The sequence below is a fragment of the Psammomys obesus genome, unplaced genomic scaffold (assembly GCF_907164565.1).
Source record: "Psammomys obesus unplaced genomic scaffold, mPsaObe1.curated_primary_1811, whole genome shotgun sequence".
Taxonomy (NCBI): domain Eukaryota; kingdom Metazoa; phylum Chordata; class Mammalia; order Rodentia; family Muridae; genus Psammomys; species Psammomys obesus.
Window position 1 is genome coordinate 571284 of NW_026596131.1, and position 23097 is coordinate 594380.

At 53.7% G+C, this 23097-nt stretch overlaps 1 protein-coding gene across 7 annotated transcripts in view; it reads left to right on the plus strand.

Moving 5' to 3' along the window:
- Positions 1-23097, plus strand: part of Mapt (microtubule associated protein tau) — an 89135-nt gene that overhangs the window by 48732 nt on the left and 17306 nt on the right. For 2 of the 7 annotated variants that reach the window (XM_055592305.1, XM_055592303.1), the window contains exons 3-8: positions 232-318; positions 3209-3295; positions 7612-7680; positions 14300-14355; positions 18371-18503; positions 21428-21693. In XM_055592305.1, the coding sequence (XP_055448280.1) occupies positions 232-318; positions 3209-3295; positions 7612-7680; positions 14300-14355; positions 18371-18503; positions 21428-21693 (698 nt within the window). Of the gene's footprint in view, positions 1-231; positions 319-3208; positions 3296-7611; positions 7681-10336; positions 11081-14299; positions 14356-16940; positions 17133-18370; positions 18504-21427; positions 21694-23097 lie in introns of all 7 variants that reach the window. The other 5 variants (XM_055592304.1, XM_055592307.1, XM_055592306.1 and 2 more) reach the window with 3 other exon arrangements.

Below are 23097 nucleotides of genomic sequence, written 5' to 3' on the forward strand. Positions count from 1 at the left end.
ATACATACATACATACATACATACATACATACATACATACATACATAAAAAAGTAAGTCTTTAAAAAATAAACCCAGGGAACCCAGCAGTTGTGTTCGCTGTGTTGGGGGTGCTGGTCCCTTCATGGTTTGATTATGGGGCTACAGTATCCACACTCAAGGGACCGGAGCTCAGTAGGACACAGCTCTCAGGTTCCCCTTGAGGTCTGAGGGCTCACTGTGTATGTTCCAGAGTCTCCCCCGCAGCCCCCCGCTGATGATGGATCTGAGGAACCAGGGTCAGAGACCTCCGAGGCTAAGAGCACTCCAACTGCTGAAGGTGGGGCCTCCCTCCTCCCACGGCTTCCTTCAGCCTGTGCTTACCTTGCTTTGAGCTACCCCTGCACCCTCCCGGCTGCGCTAGCTGCTTCCTGTTTTTCCGGCTGAGATGCGCTTGCGCAGTGAGTGCTTTGCAGGGCAGTGGGAGCTGGGCCCTGCTTCTATGCCTGGCTCAACAGCGCGCGCCTTGAGCATCGTCATCCTGTGTGCGCTCTGGATGTTCCGTACTTGGAAAAGCTTTGCTGTGCGGCACGGCGGGGCACACACACAGCTCAGCAGCGTTCCCATCCTGAATCCATTACCTTCCATGACCCCCCTCAGAAGCCCCTACGTTACTTTTTTCTCAGAGATCCACCAAAGCCCAGAATGCTCATTTGGCTGAGGAGCGGGGCAGGTCCGGCATCTCCCTGCTCGTGTGTTAGGAATGGTTTTGGTGTGTCATCGTCATTTAGGAATGGTTTGGGTGTGCCATCGTCATTTCTTGGGCTCTGAACTTAGGGCATGGAGAGTGTTTCTCGTCTCTTCTCACCTGTCCGCTCTAGATTATGTGGTGTCTGGGTTGTTGTGAAGCTCCTTGTCTTTTTCCTGAAAAGCTCCCAGGTTGTCTCTCTTGCTTCGCATGTGGATCAGTCAAGACTACCGCATTTGGGCTGCAGGAACCCAAAAGCCCTACCGACTTGAAGAGGCTTATCATAAGATGTCCACACATGGGCTCAGCTCCCCAGTGTCCTTTATGTGCACCTGTCTCCATCTTCTGTCATCCTAAGTGGTTGGACTGTTGCTTCATAGTTGAAAGATGGCTGCCGTGTTCCCAAACACCGTATCTGCCTTGGAACCAAGGACCGAAGCTGGTGAGGTGGCTCAGAGGATAAAAGTACTTACCATGCAAGCCTGGTGACCTGAGTTCAATCCCTGGAACCGACTCCACAAAGTTGTCCCTTAAGTGTCCACACATTGTCATGACATGTGCCCACATAGGCATGTTACAAACAGTGAATGAAAGCCAGGCGGTGGTAGCACACGCCTGTAATCCCAGCCCTCGGTGGAGCACACAGGCAGGTGGATTGTTGAGTTTGAGGCCAGCCTGGTCTACAAGCCAGGGCTGCACAGAGAAACCCTGTCTCAAACAAACAGAATATTGTTGTTGTTGTTATTATTATTATTATTATTATTATTAAATGAAATTTAAAAAAAAAAACCAATGCAAAACCAAGTAACCAAAAGGACCCTGAAGCCAAATGTGTTGCCAGAATTAAGAAACGGACAGTTTCCTGTAAGTTCCACCTGGCAGTTTTCACTTTCATTCATTGGCCAAAACTGGGTCTCTGGCCACCCTGGGCTGCAAGGCTGGGGATGTTGGGCATCACTTTTCAACCCGCTGAGCAGAAGAAGTCAAGGAGAAAGGACATTGAGAATAGCTTCTAACAAACCGTTTATAACATCTGTCCTTCCATCTCTCCACGGAGGCTGGAACTTCCCCTCCGAGCCCTTTCTCCAGCCTTACCCACTGCTCGGGAGCTCTGTCACTGAAGGAGAACTTGGCCTCCACACCTTCCCTAGCCCCCCCCCCCCCCCCCCCCCCCCCCCCTCCGGCATCTGCCTTTGGATAAATCAAGAACATGGCAGTTCAGCTCCTGCCAATTGCTTGGCATGCGGGCTCACCCTGGAGGATACAGGTGGCATGGCCCCTTAGCCGAGTGAGAGCATCCTGGCCAGATTTCCTTTGCCCTTCGGAAAACCAATGATGCAAGACGCTTCCTGCTCATCCTGTTGGAACAGTTCTGCAAGCTGTCTGCCACCCTGAGAAAGCCCTGAAACTGGATGCCAGACTCGAGGCTGGCTTCCCAAACCCTCAGTCACCGTTGACCTGGAAGATGCTCCCACTCACGCAGCCTGGACCTGCACATGCTTGCCAACCCCCCACCCCCCACCCCCGTGTCCCACTCTCACCCTCAGGGAGGGAGGGAGCTGGGGCTGAGCTTCAGTTTTTATCTGTTTTAGCTGTTTTATCTGCACCAGAGAAGATCATAATGAAAATGGCCTTTGTGGACTAAGCTGTGTGGAATTCTGGGAATCTCTTAGAACTGGCCACTCCTTGGGTGTGCCTGGCATACTTGGTGGAGAGGCGGAGGACCTCTGAGCTAAAAGCATTGCCTTGAAAAGATGCTGCCCCCGGCTCCTGTGATTCCTTATCTCTTTTCTCAAGACTGGATCTGGCCTGGTTGTTGCCACAATAAGGAACTCTGTGCCTTTTAATTGGGTGTTAGGAGGTTGGGGGCGGGGAGTGAGAACTGGTCGACGTTTTAAAGGCCACCTAGAGATGGCACTCCTGTTCCGTAAATGCGGAAACAAAGGCTCAGCTGTGACTGAGTGCTTACTCAAAGCCTTACAGAAAAATCTGAAGGCTCAGTCTGCTTCTGGGCTTCCTCACACTGCTTGAGTCCCAGCCAGGGACCCTTGTATCGCTGCAAGGATCACACAGTTGCCTTCAGGATTTCATCTGTTCTCTTTAGAATCCCCAGGGATCAAGCTGTATCCGTTGTAGTACTTACATGAGCCCTCTGGGCTTTCCAGACAGGTGTCTTGGCATCTCACTTCTTGGAGAGATGGACAGGAGGACTGTGTACCACCCCCACCCCCACCCCGCTTCGAGCTGGCTAATATTTTTTTTTTAGGCTTTATCTTATATGCTCTATCTGCATGTACACCTTCTGTGAGCCACCATGTGGGTGCTGGGGATTGAACTCAAGACCCCTGGAAGAGCAGCCAGTGCTCCTAACCGCTGAGCCACCTCTCCAGCTCTTGAGGCGGCTTTTCTTGCATGTGGCTGGCAGGCCCCCTCCCTGCACCGCCCCAGTGCAAGCAGAAGGGTGACTTTTGGTGGTTTCCAGACGTGACCGCGCCCCTAGTGGAAGAGAAAGCTCCCGACAAGCAGGCCGCTGCCCAGCCCCACACGGAGATCCCAGAAGGAACCACAGGTGAGGGTAACCCCCAAGAGCCCCAAGGCCGCCAGGGCCCAGCTCACCTGCCTTGGACAGGTCATCCTCATAACCTTTGACAGAGCTGAGTAAATGACTCTGGCTTCTGGGGATCTTGGCTCCCCAGCCTTCCCTGGCTGCCTTGGAGTCTTAACTGCTTCCCACAGTAAGGTCAGTCCTCAGCCAACATGTCAAGTGGAAAGGTTCTCACGGGGGTTTCCAGGGGAAAGAGGGGATTGAACGCTGCCTTCCTCACACTTTCTCCAGGTCCAACTGCAGCAAGTACAGGTCACCCTTAGGAAACAGTTTGCCCCCAGGAGCGCCCAGCATGCTGCAGTGACTACGTACGTAACTGGATCCCTTTGAAGGCCTAACGGGATGGTCCTGGAGTTCAGAAGGGTGACCTCACTCACGCCCATCTCCAGGGCTGTGCTGCCTTCCAGCCCTGTCTCTGTAGACTGCTCCACCCCTGTGGCTGATGGGGAATTGGTTCAGAAGGCACCCCAGCAGAAAGAGCACTGGGCTTGGGATGCTCAGTTCTTTATAAGTTATCCTGTCCAGGCCCTAGGCAAGAGTTATCACAGCCCAGGGCCCCTGATACCCTTCCCCTGGTGTCCTCTCCCGGGGGCTCAGGGAGAGTTCTAACAGTTAGTGTGACTGGCCTGAGGGGCCCAGTTACCTACCAGGAGCCGCCTAATCACTGTGGTGGTGGAGAGGAGAGCGCCCTTTCCTGAAGGCGAGCTCCTGCAACTGTGCTAGCTACTTACTCCTTTGGTAACCAAATGTCTGACTGACAAAGGAGACCTGAGGAAGAAGGGTCTGATAGGGCTCGTGGCTTGAGGGGATGGAGTCCATGTGACAGGGAAGGCACAGTGGCGGTGACAGGTCACCCTGTGTGTGCAGCCAGGAAGCAGACAGCGATGAATGATGAACGCTGGTGTTCAGCTGGCTTTCTCCTTTTTCCCCAGGACCTCAGCCCATGGGATGGCACTGTCCATATTCAGGGTAGGACTTCCCTCCTCAGTCAAATCTTTCTGGGGATACCCTCAAGGACACACCCAGAGCTGTGTCTCCTCCTAGGTGGTTCCAACTCCAGCAAGGTGACGGTGAAGGGCCAGCATCCTAGCAACCTCTGGTGAGCTTTCTCTCACACATTCACCGAGAATGCTCATTGTGGGGCCATCCCGTCTTCTAAAATGTGTTTCCGCTCCGCAAAGTGATTGACTGGCAGTGAGGTCTTCTGAGGCAGGTGGGGTAGATGCTCTTAAAGCTTGGCCCGGCCTCAGCCTTGAGCATGAAGGAAGCTTAAAGGCCACAGAACACCTTACAGGGTAAGGTCGTGGGTGGCATATTTTTGTTTGTTTGCTTTTGTTTTTTGTTTTGTTTTGGTTTTGGTTTGGTTTTGTCTCCGGCTATCCCTTCAACGTTTTGTCATTGAAGAAGTTTGTCCTCTATCTGGGATGAAAACTCTAGACTTTCTCGCCTCTCCTGGGTAGTCAGAAACGCTTTATAGTCTTCACGGTCAGAGAACAGCCTGCAAAGGCTGGGACATAGCTCCATTGGTGGAATGCCTGGCTAAGCGCACATGAATACACGCACATCAGAAGGGCCAGTCTGGCCCACAACCTCTAAGCCTGCTCTGGCCCTGCTCTGGGCTAGTGTGAGGCAAGAGCGTAGGAGGCGGCAGTGGCTGCTTCCCATGCTCTGCAGGGACTTAGAGGCTAACCCTTCTCTCATGGAGACTGTATGAGCCAGCGTCTCCTAAGTGTCCAGGTACCTGGCAGAGACGAGTCAAGGAGAAAAGCCTTGGGCAGAGCATTATGGCAGCTAGCTGTGTGTGGCGGAGGGAACACTTCACTTCTTGGTGGACAGGGAGCCGAGGAGAGGGGTGTGACATTGGGTGTGCTTTCTCCCTCATCCGCTTTTGTTCATTACTGTCCCCACCCGCAGCCCACGGGATGGTGCCAAGGTAGGTCCTCCCTTCAGCTAAACCTGTCTATATATACACACTGTCGGACATAGCCACCTGTACCTCAACAGTCCCCTAGGTGATTCTAAGTCTTGCCACCAGAGAGACCATTCTTCATTCCTTCCACTTTCCAGCTCCTATCTCCTGCTTCCATAAAGATGGGTTCCTCTGAGCTGGATTTCTGGGGGATGTGTCATCCCTTCTCTCAGGGACCTAACCACAGCATCACCTCTGTGGAGGGTGACTCATTCCCACTGGCGGCCCATTAGGCATGATCTGAGACGCCCCAATGCCATCTCTGACCCATGCCCACAGTTCCACGGAGAAAGTGTCAGCAACCTTGGCTGCACAGCCTGCTAGCAGGCTATTGCAATGGGCCCTTGCCCAGCCACCGTAGCAGGGCCAGCCCTTCCCCTGTCCTGTTGTGTTCCCAGGCAGGGCCCTGACTGCAGTCCACGAGATCCCAAGCCAGAGGGAACAGAAGGCAAGTGTCTGTCTCTAGGTGGTGCATCGGAGACCCTGGGGCCAGGCTAGGCATGCCAGCACACCTGTTATCTATCCTAGCACCCTGGCTAAGGAGGGAGGAGCAAAAGTTCAAGGCCTGTCTGGGGTACACAGTAGGTACAAGGCCAGTTTGGGCTATACAGCAGGACTCTATGGAGCCATTCACTTCTTGGCGGGTTTAGAGTTGAGCAGGTTTCCAGCTGTTGGTGGAGTTGGTGCCTCACCTTGTACTCTTGAATACATGTTTGCTGCTTCTTGGTACTCAGTAAAGCTGCTCAAGAATGCCTGTGACTTTCCACTCTGGGAGGCCTGAGAGGAGGCCTGCTCCCTAGAGAGCAGGGAACCTTGTGCCTCCCTGAAAATGCTCCCCCAGGAACATTTAAAAGCTGGTAGTGCTAGGACACCAACTCCTGCAGTGCCTTCTGTCCTGCCCCTTGAGATTTTTTTATTTGCTCCTCCCCCGTGCTGAGCTCAGAGATGTTAGCACCCCCTGCCATTTCTGCCTCCTCCCAGGGGCAGGACAGCACAATACTGCCCTGGCATGGGGAAATGAATTCATTCCCCCAGTGCCAGCACAGTAATGGAGTCCCGGCATGCCTCCAGCTAAGGACTCCGGGACTGCTTAGCTGGATTTGCCATCGCTCCGAGTCTGTCTTCCATTTCCTTAACCTTGCTCAGACCAAATCCACACTTGGACTTCGCCTTCCGACAGTTGACACAAAGTGTGACCAGCGCTGTGTTATCTGACAAGGAACTGTCACCAAAAGACCCAGCACAGAGGAGGACCTAGATGTGTCTGAACTGATAACCCGGTGGGTGGAGAGCTTCCAAGTTCACTGGCACCTCCCTGTGGCCCCACCCTCACTCAGCCATCTGGCTGTGTGTAACTATGCCGTGACTCAGGCTCTCTCCTTGGGCTGCTCTCCGGGGCAAGTGTGGCAAGTGTGCTGGCTTGCAGTCTTATGCTCAGAGTCTGAGCACCTCTGCCTAGAGACGAGGCTGGTGGCCCAGCAGGCACTGTGAGAACATTTCTGGAAGGCGTCGGCCTCTGGTTTGCCTCAAGGCCTTGAGGTCAGCGTGGGCCAGCTTGCTGTGCCATCCCATAGCTGTACCCTGATTCTCCTCCTTCTTGAGATCAGTGCTTACTGACGTGGGTCCCTGCTCATGAGGCTGGGAGCTTTCTCGGCCTTCTTTGTTTGGGGTGACTGTAGGTTCCTCAAATAGAACACAAAGACCTCCCCCCACCCCACTGGCCCCGCTGGCCTCCCTCCAGCAGGGTAGTGCTGGTTTCAGGTGGAATGTGTGAGGGGTTTAGAGGGAAGAAACTTAACAGCCCATGGTACCTCCTTCCCTCTGTTCTCCATACCTTCACTATCCTCCTACGAGACAAACCCACCTCATCTCTTTGAGGTTCCCAATGAGGAAATAGAGACCCAGAAAGGCAGGGCAGGTGGCAGCTGGCACCTGGGTCTGCTCCAGCAAGCACAGTCTCTCCCTGACCCCCTGTCCCCCTGAAGCGCTGGCCAGAACGGGCAGTGCCACCGTCCCTGGCATGTTTGTGGGGCCAGGTCAAGGCAGCAGGACCCTGGACACCCCTGTGGAAAAGCTTTTTTCCTCCTAGGTCGCAGTGACCTGGAAGGTGTGAGGGTTTTGTTTAGGCACATCTCACCACTGTCCCCAGCCACCAGCCATGGCCTTTGCAGAGATGCCGAGCACAGCAGCTGGCCCTGCAGGATGCAGTTCCTGCACGTTTCGTGAGAGAAGAGCAAGGTACAGAGAGCACAGGTTACAGCAAAAAGTAATGGTCTCTCTCCTGCCCTCTCCCTTTGCTGCCTCGGACCAGCTGAAGAAGCCGGTATCGGAGACACCCCGAACCTGGAGGACGAAGCCGCCGCCGGGCATGTGACTCAAGGTCAGTGGCCCTGATGGCCTATAGGACTCAGAGATGGGGGGGAGGGGAGCACTCAGTGGGCTGCACCTTGTATCTTAGTCCTGGGTCCTAACGTACAAGCCCAGGAGAGCTGAGGGGGTGCCTTTGTCAAAGATGGGCTCTGTAGACACAGAGTTTCCCAATACCGTTCTGATGCCTTCCTGGGGAAGGGGGGGCGGTCCTGAGGGAAACAGGCCTTGCCTAGCCTGAGGATGAGCACTGGGTAACATTCCCACAGGGTGCCCTCTGGCCTGTCGATCACCTCACCACCAAACTTGTCCATATGAGCCTTCTTCCCTGCAGTCTTCACACCTCATTATAATTTTCTTCTCGGGAACCAAATTGCCCGGTTCGAGACGAGTAGTTTCCTGCTGCTGTGTGCCACAGATACAGTTTTTGAAATGAATTGTTAAAGCTTTAGAGAGTCTTAGTTTTAGGAAACGGAGACCTCTGACATAGATAAGGCACGAGCTGTCTTGGTTTTCTGTCTTTTTTTTTTTCTTTCCTGGATAAATGAGCTTGAGGGTGTTCTGTTTGACAGAGAGGCTTCCGGGTGGCAGAGGAGCTGGGAGGGGGTGACCCCCTTGCTGACCCCTCGCCTAGTTCTTCCCCTTTTAGGTGCCTTGGACACTAGGCTCCTGAGGAGGACTGGGGGAGACCTTTTGTCGTGGCCCCCTCCACCACTCCCACTGAATCTGTTTCCTGTTTTGTCTTGAGATAAGGTTCACTGTAGCCCAAGCTGGCTCCATTCATATCCAAAGACCACCTTGACCTTCTGATCCTCCTGCGTCCACCTTCTGGTAGCTGAGGTGTGTGCCACCACACCCGGTTGACGTGGTGCTGGGGGTCTAATTCGGGGCTTCCTGTGTGCAGGGCAAGCGCTGGCCCCGGTCTCATATTTACTGAGTTCTTTACAGGATCCTGGGAGCTGAGCAGATGATTCTCCCAGCCCGGCTCCTCCCTCTAGGGGTTTTAATTATGCTTAGGTTTCTCACCAGTGCACAGTGCACACAGTGACGTGTTCTTGCTGTCTGTGTTTACCGTGTGTGTTTGGGGTTTGGGGCCTCATCTGCACTTGAATGGGGTCTTTGAGGATATCGCAGTGTACCAGACCCCAGGACATCCCAGCCAAAATAATTTCTAGGCAGCATTTTCTTTCCTTTTTTTTTTTTTTGGGGGGGGGTTTGTTTTTATTTGTCTGTTTTCAAGACAGGGTTTTTCTGTGTATCCCTGGCCATCCTGGAACTCCCTCTGTAGACCAGGCTGGCCTCAAACTCAGAAAAAAGCCTGCCTCTACCTCCCAAATGCACCACCACTGCCCAGCCTAGGGAACATTTTCTTGAAGGTAGTAGAGACCCAAATCTGTTGGGTGGCATCATGGCTGTCTTGGCCTCTGGCCTGTGAGCCAGCTGGTACTGGGTAGCCCAACCCTATGCTGCCTTCCTACTTTTTTGTCGCTCTTCCTGCCTGAGATAGACTAAAGACTCCAGTAAGTGTCCTGATAAGGAGCAGGAATTGGTGTGTTGTTTTTTGTTTTTTTTCCAGATGGTAGCTGGCGTATGTGGGATACATTTATTGATCAGATGCCATATGATAGGCTTGATACTGGGATCATAAATTAATCTAACTGTGAACTCAGCCTGGCATAAGGAAGGAGGTGCCAGGCTGGAGTTGGGTCCCTTGGTGGTGAGCTAGCCGCACTGAGTCACAGACAGTGGTATTGTGCGCATACTGCTTGTATGTGTCAGAGTTACACATGCATGTGAACACACACATTCTCCCTTCCCTCCCCTCATCCAGATTCCTTTTCTATATCCCCAGACCCTTTGAGATTACAGGTTTTGTCAGAGGAGACTTGGGAAGTTGTTTGGGATATTTCGTAAGATGTTCAAAAGTTCAGCGTGGCAATAAGTGTGTGGTGGCCGGTGCTGTAATCTCAACACTCGGTAAAAAGAGATCGGAGGATCAGGAGTTCAAGGTCATCCTTGGCCACATAGTGAGTCTGAGGCCAGCTTCAAGTCCAGGAGACCCTGTCACGAGCAAGCAATCAAATAGAACCAGAGGGTGCTTACTGAGGACCTCAAAATGGACGCGCCCCATCCTCAGTACACAGATACGCTTAAAAGAGGTTTTACATGACTCTCACATGACTGGCCCCGGGGGAAAAAACCCAACAATATGCTTAGACTGCTAGGTTGGCGGGCAGCCTGCTGGGTGAGCACCTAGAGCAGGGGTCCCAGTGTTCCTCCCTCACCCGAGGCAAAAGGAGGCGGCAAAGCATAGCACAGAGCTGTAAGCGTGCTGCCATTTTATGTGTAGGAATCGAAAGGTGGGTCTGTCAATAAAGGCTCCGGCCCTTCCATCATAGCTTGTGAATTTTCCAAATCTGCTGTCAAAGCAGGGTTACAGCAGGCTGGGTGATTTCTGGCACCCGCTGGTTTCATCTGCCCAGACAGAGGGGATGGGGAGCAGAGAGAGATGGGGGAAGAGACAACAGGGCCACTGTCATAACCCAGCCCAGGTAGAGCCCATGCCGGGCAGCCACAGAGATGCCAGCGGGCCCTGGCCCAGCTGAACACCGACCAGAAGGGCCCCAGAGGTCCACTGAAGCCCTCCTCTGCTGGCTATCTCCACACAGAGCCGGAGAAGGTCAAGATTTTCCCAGAAAGTTTGCTTGGCGAACCAGGGCGCGGTGAAGGCCGGGCCCCAGATTCAGGGATCTCAGACTGGACCTGCCAACCGATGCCTAGCATGTCTGGGGCTCCCCTCCTGCCACAGGGCCTCAGAGAGGCTACACGCCAACCTTCGGGGACAAGACCTGAGGACGTAGAGAGACACCACCCAGCCTCTGAGCTGCTGCAGCAAGAGCCGCCTCAGAAGGAGGGCTGGGGCAAAGACGGGCTGGGGGGCGAGGAGGGGGAGGCAGATGAAGACCTGGACCTGGATGAGTCATCCCAGGACTCCCCTCCTTCCCAGGCCTCCCTGGCCCTTGGCAGGGCAGCCCCTCAGGCTGTCTCCGGGGAGACCACCAGCAGGCCTGGGTTTCCAGGTGAGGGCGCCATCCCTCTTCCTCCTGATCTCCTTTCCAAAGTCTCCACAGAGACCCAGGCCTGGCAGCCGGAAGGGCCCGACACTGGGCCCACGGAGGAAGGGCAGGAGGCTGCCCCTGAGTTCACATTCCACGTGGAAATCAAAGCCGGCATGCCGAAGGAGCAGGATTTGGAAGGGGCCACAGTGGTGGGGGCCCCTGGAGAGGAGCAAGAGGCCCAGGGCACCTCTGTGGGAAAGGTCCCCAAAGAGGCTAGCCTTCTGGAGCCACGTGCCAAGCAGCCTGCAGCTGGCCCGCCAGGAAGGCCGGTCAGCCGGGTCCCTCAACTTAAAGGTCTGTGGTCTAAGCTCCCTCGCTCCTCCCCTGGTACCCTGTAGGCTGTGGACACTGTCATGAGCTTCTGGCCTTGACTCCCGCACCCTGAGACTCCAGGTCAAGCCACTAAACCCAGCACTGCCTGGGCCGTCACCCTTCCCCCCCCCCCCCCGCCCCCCCCCCCCAAGCCCCTGGTAGCGCGCGATCCTCTCACGCTTGCCCTCATTCTGCATGTCACCGACACCTGGCCCTGTGCTTTCCACCCTGTTTGGTTCTCCGCCCACTCGATGTATCCACTGTGACCCACCAGCCCACAGGGAGGTTGGTAGGCACACCACGTAGAGTGGGTAACAGCTTCCCTCGGTTTTGTTTGTTTGTTTGTTTGGTTGGTTGGTTGGTTGTTTTTTGAGGGCTTACGATGTATTTTGACGTTCACAGGGTCTAGAACATTCCCAGCACTCTGAAGTAGGCATAATTAGCCCCACTTCTCAGATGAGGAAACTGAGGCTCAAAGCAGTAAACTGACCTTGTGCTAGACCCCCACACAGACCCCTCCCCCGAGTAAGTAACGGATGGAGTCAAGTTGAGAATCCAGTTAGGTCCGCTCTGAACGGCAAGCACACTCTCGCTGTGGTCCCCACATTGCCTTCCGGAAGGTGCTGGAGTGCCCTTCCCCTGCAGACAGGGAGTCCTCCTGCCTCCCCCTGAGTTCTCATCAACAGGCAGCTTGTGACATTTGAAAGGTGACAGCCACACCTGTGGAGGTGGCTAACGGCCCACTAACTTCTCCCCCACCCAGCTTGCTGCAGGAATGATGAGGAAAGCATATCTCCCAGGTCTAAGGAGACATCCACCATGTCAGTCAGGGACAGGGGGGGTCCCTGTGTGCAGCCCCTTCCGGAGCCCTTTGGAGGCTGCGGGGTGGGAACAGTCTCTAGACAGGGGCATCGCTGCCTTTAAGAGTCCGGAATACTTGACCTTTGGTCCTCTGAGATGGCTTAATGGGTAAAGCCACTCGCCACCGCCACCAAACCTAATGACCTAAGTTCCCAAGACCCACATCAACAAGGACAAGCCACCACATGGGTACAGAGATCAGAGGACAACTGTGGGAGCCAGTCCCCTGTTCTCTGACCTCCATACACATGTTTTAGCATATATGTGATACACACTTGTTCGCATGTTCTTATACAATAAATAAATGTAAGAATAGACCACTTAGTATTTTAGAATTATCCACAGGGCCCAGGAACTGATGCCTCCTAAGCTCAGAGTCAAAAATCATCTTTTAGCTACTGACTAGACCCTACTCATAGAGGACACTCCAATATATGATAAATGAAAGAGCCTGTCTGGATGGTGGCACAAGCCTGCCATCTCAGCACGCCAGAGGCTGAGACAAAAGGATCACTGCAAGTTTGAGGCCAACCTGGGCTACATAATGAGTTCAAGGCTATCCTGGGCTACATATAGCAAGATCATGTTTGTTTGTGTTTTTTAAATCTGGGCATGGTGCCACTTACCTATAATCGGCACTGTACTCAGGATGGAGAAGAAGATGGGATCAGGAGTTCAAGACCAGACTCTGCTGCATAAGGCTCTGTCTCAAAACAAAAGCTAAGACTGAGGGAGGGGAAGCCTGCATCCTGTTTTAAAATCCAAGACAAAGGAGGGCAAGTGACTGCCTCCAGTGTTTTCCAAAAGTATTCTTCTATCAAATCCTGGTCCTCTAAATGTCCGTAGGTGTGTTTTGGGTACTGGTAGGGAAGATAGAGTTCCATGGCAGAGTGAATTTAGAAGTGGAAAACAAAAAACAGGCTAAGCAAAGCTCAACCATGTCCACTGTTGACGTGTCCTCTGGATTCCCCAAATGTATTTGACGGCCCCTACCATCATCTCCCAGAACAGGGCTTGTTGAGTCCTACCTACATCAGGAAATGCTGAGCTAGCAGGCTCATCTGCAGAGATGGTTAACTCCAGAGCAAGAGTTCTGTCTTGGGAGAGTTGATTAGCTACGCTGCGATACAGACACCAAGGGCGACGCAGCCGAAACTGGGCAGACGAGGTCTCAGGGACTGCTTTCACCCGTACGATTGGGAATTAGCCAGCCAGGCGGTGTTCCACTGCCGAGGAGCCCCGGGAACAGAGCTTTTGTGGTTAGTGACAGTCTGGCCTTGAGGAAATGGTGGCCTTTCCCTGAGTCAGAAATGGACTGGCACAGCCATTTGTCCCAAGCGGACACACATGGTTGACAGAGGAAGGAACGCATAAGATGCACTGAATCCTCACTGCAGTGCAGGCTCCTGGGGACCTGCTGGGGGCACCCCAGCCTCAGTGCATCCCCGGGTCCTCATGGTATCCCAGGCGATTCCTTCACAGTATAACAGGGAGACCTCCGGGCTGCAGTCAGGACTGCTCACGCTGTAAGTCCAGTCTCCATCCACCTGCAGGGAACTACATGCTAACAGTGACATGATACTGGGGATCCTCCTGTGAGCAGGATGTGACGTATTTGAAGGCCCCTTGGTAGCGGCAGGGCGCCCTCAGAACTGGGTCAGTATAGGAAGGGCTTCTTTGAAAGCAGCTGGGACTGGTGGAAGGCCCGTCTTTGTTTTCAGTTGCTGAGGGTTGCACTCCATAACAAAGACGAAGCTATCCCCACTAGGTTCATCTGTCCCAGCCGCAGGTGACCTGGAATGGGGTTTGGGATGGTCAGGATAAGATGGCCACGAAGGTGGGTCTGAGATCCTTTCCAGCCTGGGGTAGGAAAATAGAGGTAGCTTCCATTGGGCTTTGAGGCCCTAGAGGGGCAACTGGGGATCTCACAGGAAAGCAGTGAGAGAAATCCCCCCGACCCTGATCCAAGGGTCCTGCTGTAGCCCAGAGCCAGGCTGTGCTGTGGTCATCCATGGTCTTGGGGCTTTAAAACGGCCCTGCGTTCAGTGGGGTTGACGGATGCGGAGAGTGAGCTCCCCACAGCCCTGTGTCAGCGCGCACCTCTAACAGCACCTGCATGCCCCCACCCTCCGCCGGCCTGCTTCCCCCCTCTTACCAGGTTGCTCTGAGCCCTGGCCCTGTGTGCTGTGTGGTACTAACGGCGTGAGACCTCGCAGGGCTGAGGACTGAGAAAACCAGCCGGGGTTTCAGTCAGTCAAAGGAAACTCACACCTCCACCCCTGAACTCTGTGAACCTTAAGCATGGGGCATCATGAGGCTTCTCATTTTGTATTTCACCAGCTCGCGTGGCCGGTGTCAGCAAAGACAGAACGGGAACCGACGAGAAGAAAGCTAAGGTAAGTCACTGACCAGCTGGTCTCACTCGCCAAGAGGCTCTGCTTCACGCCTGTGTTTGCACTCATCTATACTGTGTGGAGAGCGTTTGTCACTAGAGCACAACTGTCACTTAAAGGCCGCTGTTTTTTACAAGGGCAGTGTTTCCGTCTTGATACCTAACACAGGAAAGGGTGGTGGATCGGCAGGTTCCTCGGTTCCTCCCCCGCCCCCCGCTCCCCGCCATTTCCTCATAGTTTAAATGAAGGTGTATAGAAAGCTTGGAGTTTGCACTCCTGAGTCTTACCACTGCAGATCTAGGCTCGGTAAACATAGAGTGTTTAACACACGCAGAATACACTGGGGGTCGGAGAGCCATGAGCAAGGGAGGAAGTGAGCTCCAGACAGAGGCAGGAAGGATTCTGGGTGAGCCCTCAAAGAGAAGAGCTGGGAGGCAAACAGGCGAGGAAACACGCTGTGGACGTACCAGAGCAGGGAACAGCCAGCTGAGAAAGGAGGAAGGGACAGAGCCGAGGCTAGGGAGACTAGGCAGGTAGCCTCGGTTTTGAGTCCTATGTGGGGCTGCCTTGGGTTCTAAAGTAGCGCCTCCTTTAAACACAATGTGGGTTGAAAAGCCTGATTCCGGGTTAGCCCCTGCCAACAAGCCCAGTAGATAAGGCAGCCTGCTCACCACGGACCGGCCTCCCAAGCCCCTTCTGTCCTCCCTTTTTTCATCTGTAGTCCCCTCCCTCTCAGGGTTATCCTAGAAAACCCTGAAGCTGTGTGTGCAGTGCTGTCCTTTCAGGGAAACCCACTACGGCCCAGACTGGATCAACTGGGCCGCTCCTGTGACTGCTGCCCAGAACATCTGGCCTGTAACTGACCGGGGCCCCAGATGTGAAGCTCCAGATGTGGATGATGGTGATAGCTAGATTCTGGTAGCAGAGGCTGAGGGCCACACCCCAAAGGGCCTGTTCTGCACTCGTTAGGGCTCCCTGCTCAGAGGGAGAGCCTCGTGTGGAGGCTTAGCCCTGCTCTACCTCTTAAAACAGGAGTGAGAGCTGCTCATCAGTCAAGATGCTCATTTGATTCCAGAGTGAGGGACAGGGAGTCCTGGCCTCATGCCTGCACGAGCATGCGTGTGTTCATCATTTGGGTGTACACACGGGTACACAGACCCTGCCCTGCACTGACTCACAGGACAGCAGGGGCCAAACCTATTACAGATCTAGGCTGGGTAGAGAAAGCTGCCAATGGAGAGGGGTCTTTCCCAGCTAGGGAGCAAGGGGATCCAGTAACACCCCCCCCCCAGCTTTTCTCCTCTGAAAGTAACCCAGAGAGTCTGTCCCTTGAGCTCTCCTCTTGGCGCTGGTGACACAGACTGAGCTCTGTCCCCTTCAGTGGGAAGTTTGAGGAACTAAGGAAACAGTGGAGTCTCTGCTCAGGATTCCAAAGCACCCCACACTGTTCTGCCCCCCACCTTTGGTCTGTTTGAGCCAGGGTTTCTTTGTGTAGCCCTGACTGTCCTGGAACTTGCTCTGTAGAGCAGGCTGGCCTCGAACTCAGAGATCTACGTGCCTCTGCATCCTGAGTGCTGGGATTAAAGGTGTGCCGCCACCCCCTGGTTGGCATCTCGATTCTTTATTTCTAAGGGTCCGGTCTCCCACCCGCACCACACCAGGGCCACACTCCCCAATCCAAGTCCCCCAAAGGCAACCGTGAGTGTCAGCCTTCAGCCCTCAGGCAACTTCTCACAGGACACGCAGCCCCACAGGCACTTACTTCCTTAGGTGGAATATGTTCTGCAGTTAACTTTGGCCAGATCAAGACTCCGGATAGCATTAAAGACTGATTTTATTTGAGTCCTTGTTTAATCAGAAAGTATGTGATATGTGCACGTGTGTGTGTCTCTGTGTGTGTGTGTGTGTGTGTGTCTGTGTGTGTGTGTGTCTGTGTGTGTGCGCGCTCTCCTACGTTCGTGTGTGCATCTGTATGTATGTGTGTGGCATCTCGTATGTCCTCGGTGACACCCGACAGAAGCTTTGGGATGACTCTGGCACAGCCCTCCTTGAAGGCTTAGGGTTTTGCTGGCATGGGTGGAGAAAGAAGGGAGCCTGCACGAGTGCTTCCTCTGAGACGGAGCAGAAAAAGGGGCTGCCTCTGACCCATGGCACACTGACCTTCTGAAAATCCTGCTGCCTTTGCCCTGGTGGTCTCCACCATTCACTTACTGAGTGAGAGGCACCTTCAAGCCAGTGTTCTCCAAGTAGGAGGCACAAGGTCCAGTCGCTAGAGAAGGGACGGACCAGAACGTCTGCCCGTGGGTGCTTTAGCATCTCTTTCAGAAGTTCTTCGCTGTGTGATTTTAACAGTGTCCACCCTGTGTCAGCTGTGTAGTGAGTGTGGAGCCGCTGGGTGACACAGTGCTGAGGGACAGGGCTCCTGTCCTTTTTTACTGGAAGGGCGGTGGAGATGGCTGCTTTGAGCTGTGACCTGCCTTATTTACGTTTAGGGGTGTTTTGTTTTTTTTTTTTTTTCCTTTCTTCTGTTTGTTTCCCTCCCCCATGCGCTGACTTTTATTTTGATTTTATTTATGTTTATGTTTAAGACATCCACACCTGCTAAAACCCTGAGCAATAGGCCCTGCCTTAGCCCCACACGCCCCACTCCTGGTAGCTCAGACCCTTTGATCAAACCCTCCAGCCCTGCCGTGTGCCCTGAGCCAGCCACCTCTCCTAAAAACGTCTCTTCTGTCACACCCCGAAATGGCAGTCCTGGAACAAAGCAGATGAAACTCAAGGTAAGGAAACCAGCTTTGGCAAGACCCAGGCTGCTGGACCATGGTGTTCAAATGCTCTCTTCCGCTAAACATTCAGGCAGTAGAGGATGGTTGAAGGGACAGGGAGGGGACTGGGGACTCAGAGCTGTGCTTATAGCCTCTGTCCTCTCACAAGAAAATCAGGGAATCCCAGTTTGAAAGCTGAAGCTCTAAGCTGAGCACGGTTCCTGATGCCTTTAACAAACCCCAACGCTGAGGAAGATTCCTGGAAGTCTGAGGCTAACTTGAGCTTGAGAGTGAGCTCCAGGCGAGCCTGGGCTACAGAGTGAGACTCTATCTTCAGAAATAAAAAAAGAAGCCAGGTGTGGTGACGCTTATAATTCCAGCACGCAGGAGTAAGAAGCAGGAAGATCGCTGCAGTTTCCTGGACAGCCAGTAATATATAGAAAGACTCTTTCTCTTAAAAATAAATAACTAAACAAACAAACAAATGAATGAATGAATGGCAGAGAAAGCCTCAGCTCCATGTAGAGGTCTATGGAAGCTGGCCACGCCTCCAGATGGGGGGCATGGCTGCCAGCTGTGCCCATTGCAACAGCTCCTTCCTCCCCCCTTCCTCCCCCCTTCCTCCAGAGTCTGTGGTTCCTGTGGTTTCTCTGTGTGGCTCATGCCATGTCTGATGGTCATGTACTGACCAGCAGACCCACAACCACTCACAGTCAGCTGATTGTGTCCGCCTCCACCTCCGGCTGCCAGCTTTCAGCCAGTGTTCATGGCCAAGGGCCCATGGCACACCTAAGAAGTCCCTGAGTCCCAGGGGCCATGGAGAGAGAAGAAAGACATGGTTTGGCTGTTTGCCTGTTCTGCCAAGGGCTGCAGCACAGGTCTTCAAGGGCCTCTGGCGAACCCAGCCTCTGTCAGTCAGCCACATCATAATTACGAATCTGAAAAAAAAAAAAAAAAAAAGGGTGTGGTTTTTCAGGGTCAGCCTACTGGTTACCCCAACCCTGACCTTGTTCCGATTAGTACTGTCATTGTATTTATACCATAGGCTAGCTCACAGTTTGTCTAAGAGGAAATGGGAACCCGGTACTTCACTTCTGAGAGAACTGTGGGGCTGCGTGCCCCACAAATTCTTAAGACTGTACAAGACTTTTCTAACATCCATCTCCAACCTTCACCTTCTTCCAGTCCAGGTGGGAGGGGGGGGTTGACCTTTCCTTGGTGACAGTCACCTTTCACCCTCATTTGGTTTACAGGGGGCTGATGGTAAAACTGGGATGAAGATCGCTACGCCTCGGGGAGCAGCCCCTCCAGGCCAGAAAGGCACAGCTAATGCCACCAGGATCCCAGCCAAGACCACGCCCAGCCCAAAGACTCCCCCGGGCTCAGGTGAGAAGTCTTAATCCAGAAGCCACTGACAATTAGCAACCCCTGGCACTGACTAACACCTTGGGGTTTGCTGAGCACATCTGTCTCCTTTTTAATCCTTTTGACAGTTTGAGGTAGATAATGGGTCCTTGCCTTTTAATCAATGAGGAAGTCTTGCTCATTTTCAAAGCATGAGGAAATTGAAATCACATGATTAGTGAGGGGCAGGGAAGGAGCATGACCCCTAATCCAGGGCTCTAAGGAGACAGCCCCAGCATGAGGTGTTTTCAGGCCTCCTGCCTCTTCAGGAGAGCAGTAGCCAGGGTGGGGCATCGTGGGAGCTCACTGCATCTCAACCTAATGCCACTGGGGCCTTAGGAACCTTCTAGTAAAAGTGAAGGCTTCTAGCTGAGCAGTGGCTGTGGTCATTACTCCAGCTTCCTGGGAATTAAAATCCAGTCGGCCTTGAGAACCTGGCCAGGCTGCAGTGGGGCTGTTTCATGTTCAGTGGAGAAAGAGAAGCCCTGGGGACCTGCTCCCAGAAGGCATTTGGATACCGTGTGACTCTGTGTTGTCTGGACCACATTTGCTCCCTGGTGGTTCCCAGGAGGGCCATGGGTCTCTGTGTCTGGCCTGGCTCTTGATATCCCTGCTCTCCTGGCCAGAGGCAGCCTCTATTGCCTGCTGCATGCATCTGCTTGGCACTGAAAAGGAGTGCTGCCTGGCATTCGGGCTGTGTTTTCACTGAGAAGCCTTGTGTCTGGTGTGTTCCTCTTACACATGCTCCTGATGATCCAGGATTATTAATGACGTGTCAAGTGGGTTTTCGCTGTGGCTCAATACTGTGCTGGCCCCAACTCACACAGTAACCTAGAGCAAGGGCTCACCTTGCTCTTCCAATCTCACCCATGGCTCCACGCGGACTGGCTGCATCTTCCTCACTGGTCCCAGCACCTGTCCCTGCTTCTGCCTCGTATGCTAGGTAGGTCAGCCAGACGCTGCCACCTGAAGCACTCCCAGAGATCCCTGTGAGCCTGATTATAATGAGGTTGTCTGTGGACTTTTTTTTTTTTTTTTCTTTTCAAGCTTCCAAGCAAATACAGAGAAAACTACCCCCTGCAGGGGCAAAATCTGAGAGAGGTAATTCTGGGTCCATTACCCTGAGTGGGTTGGGCAGACCCTCTTGGTGTGTGTTCTGCCGTCAGTCATGTTTGTCTGCAAGGCTGGGAGGACCCGCTGCTTCAACCCAGGCTCCCCAGGAGAGGCCCAGTCTCGAACTGTCAAGTGTACTTCTCCAGTGTGGTTTGCATCTGTGCACTCACCCGTGTGTGTGTGGATCTGCTGTGGGAACTAGGGCTATTTGTGGGATGGGGATCGTGTCCCTGGAGACATTTGGGGGCGCTGGAGGCTTCAACTGTCTCTAACCTAAGTTCCGATGGGAAAGCATCATCGCTGGTAGGCCGAGAGTTTTGCTGGGCCGAGTTTTATTGTTGTGTTTTAAGAAATGGCATCTTGGGTGTGGTGGTGGACACCTTTAATCCCAGCACTCATGAGGCAGAAGCAGGCGGATCTCTGTGAGTTCAAAGCCAAGCCTACAAGGCCAACCTACAAAGTGAGTCCAGGATATTCAGGGTTCTTGTTGCCCAGAGAAACCCTGTCTTGAAAAACAAAACAAAACAAAACAGAAATGGAGAGAGAGAGAGAGAGAAAGAAAGGGCGTCTCATTTTGTTTGCCGAAGCTGGTCTCTTGGCTCGAATAATTCTCCTGCCTCAGCTTCCCATACAACTAGCAACGTAGACGTGTGTCACCACACCTGAGTCCACTCCATTTACTCAGGGCTCGCCCAGCGCAGCAGGTGCCGTGCTGGAACCGTTGTCTGTGACCTCCCTGCCTCAATTCTCCTAAAGGTTGGTTTGTTTTTGTTTTATGCATACAGACGTTTTGCCTGCACATATGTCCCTGTGCCACATGTGTGCCTGGTACCCACAGAGGCCAGAAAGGGGCTTCCTCTCCCCATGTAACTAGACTTACAGACAGTTGTGAGCCACCATGTGGGTGCTGAGACTACAACCCGGGTCCTCTGGAAGAATAGCCAGTGCTCTTAACGGCTGAGCCATCTCCCCAGCCGCCCTCCCCCAGATACCCTTCTCAAAGCAAGGTCTTGAGGGCTCTGATGTCACCCATCTCTCAGATGAGGGCACAAGCATAGTGAGGGTCACTGACTCGCCCAAGGTTACTTTGCAAGTGTCAGAGAAAGGACACAAGCCACCACCACCCTGTGTCCCTTGGGACGTGGAGGCAGAGCTAGGCCCAGAGTAGCAGTGGCTCCAGGTGACCCAGAGCTTGATGGCTTTAGGGCTTCCTGAGACTCGGAACTGGAGACGGGACATTGACGCGCAGATGGAGATTGGCTGCAGTGTGCTCAAGATGAGGCTTCCTGCTGTGGGTTGGGGAGCTTGAGAAAGACCAGTTTTGCAGGCCTGGTGCCTCCGTCTATCAGATCTGGATGGAGGCCCCAAACTTTGCATATCACAAGTCCCACCTCTTGCTAAGAACATCAGAGGCTTTCAAACACAAAACAAACCCCCACGGGTGTGTTACTCTGGATGTGTCAAGGCATGCCGAGTACAGTCAGAAAAGCATGGGGGGTGGGGGGGGAGGACTAAGAGAGGAGGGTGGGACAGTCTTTTGAGAAGTCCAGGCAGCTTTCCTGGCACCTGATGGTATTTTGGAAAGGTGCGTGGGGAAGAGCATTCCAGGGCTGGAACAGCTATGTGGGGTGTGGCTTGTGTGGAAAGCTCCGGCCTTCTGCAGCCCCAAAGGTCGGTCCTCTCTGAGATGCCACTCTGGATCCTGACAGTGAGCCCCCGGTCCAGTGGCCTCAGGGACTTTGCAGACCCCTACCCACCTGGCCTCAGACCTTTCCTCTCTCCCCATCCTCCAGGTGAACCACCGAAATCCGGGGAACGCAGCGGCTACAGTAGCCCCGGCTCTCCCGGGACCCCCGGCAGTCGCTCCCGCACCCCATCCCTACCGACGCCGCCCACCCGGGAGCCCAAGAAGGTGGCAGTGGTCCGCACTCCCCCCAAGTCGCCCTCCGCCAGTAAGAGCCGCCTGCAGACTGCCCCTGTGCCCATGCCGGACCTGAAGAACGTCAAGTCCAAGATTGGTTCCACTGAGAACCTGAAGCACCAGCCAGGAGGCGGGAAGGTAAGGGCGTGGCCGGCCTTGTAGGATGCCGTGCAGCCTGGAAACCACCCCAGATGCGTGGCTCCCACAGTAACCAGAGTTGGCTCTCCCCCCCCCCCCCCCCCCAAGGAGCACACAGGCCACCAAAAACTGGCTCCTTTCTTCAGCCTCGCTAATTGGACAGGTGGCCAATGATGGGACCCACCGATGATGCCCTATGGATTTTGATGGGTACCACCCTCATTTGGCTTGGCCTTTGCCCTTGGTTCTGGGGAAATTAAGGTTTTAATTCGAGGAGCTGCTTCTATGACTGTTTATGAAATTTCTAGGCCTCTGGCCCTGAGGCTCCCGGAGCCCCTCCCCTCCCTTGCTTTCCCTCTGAGAGTCTATCAGGCTGACTGACATGTCCTGCAATAGAGACTGTGGGCGTCAGCAGGCACGACTCCCCCGAGTTTCCTCTGTGAATCCCTGAAGTGTCTTCAGGAGTCCCAGTCTCGTAGGAGGACACTAGCCCTGTGGGATTAGGGTCACCCTACTGACCTCATTTCAACACTGCCGTTGCTCTAAAGGCCTTATCTCTAGACACAGCCACATTGTGAAGTTGGGGTGCCAACATATAAATGAGGGAACTCACAGTATGGCCCCTCCCCACCCGGCACAGGAGTGAGGGGGTCAGATGTGGAGTAGGAAGCTGAGACCTATTCCTGAGTCTACTGTCTTTGCCTTCCGGGCTAGCTGCTTTTGGGACAGCACACTCCTGAGGTGCTAAGGAGCTCCTCAGAGTTTAGGGCCAATGGCCCCTCCCCATCAGCACAGTGAACACTCCCCACTGCTCAATTCGTTGGGGCTAGTCACCAGAGGGAAGTTGGCTTTAGCCCCTTCGGGCACCTTCCCAGAACCCTGTGTTTTGCTGGGGAGCCCTGGGCCCCCTTCGGCTGTATACGGTGTTTTTGTTCAGCATCTGGCTAAAGCACATAGCTCGTGTCACTCTCTTCTCCAGGCTAGAGGCTCAGTGCTATTTCTCACTAATGTCACTGCCTTGGACCACTGGCTTGGTCCAAGATTGTGTTAACTATCCTCAGAGTCACCTGTGCTTTCCTGCCCCCAAAGATACTTCCTTTCCTCCTCCAGAAGGCACGCCTTTACTCCCAGCACTCGGGAGGCAGAGGCAGGTGGATCCCTGTGGATTCGAAGCCAGCCTGGTCTACAGAGTGAGTTCCAGGACAGCCAGGGCTCAGGGCTCTTGTTACACAGACAAACCCTGTCTTGAAAAACAAACAAATACAAACAAAAGAAAGAGGAAAGGAAAGGAAAGGAAAGGAAAGGAAGGAAGGAAGGAAGGAAGGAAGGAAGGAAGGAAAGAAAGAAAGAAAGAAAGAAAGAAAGAAAGAAAGAAAGAAAGAAAGAAAGAAAGAAAGAAAGAAA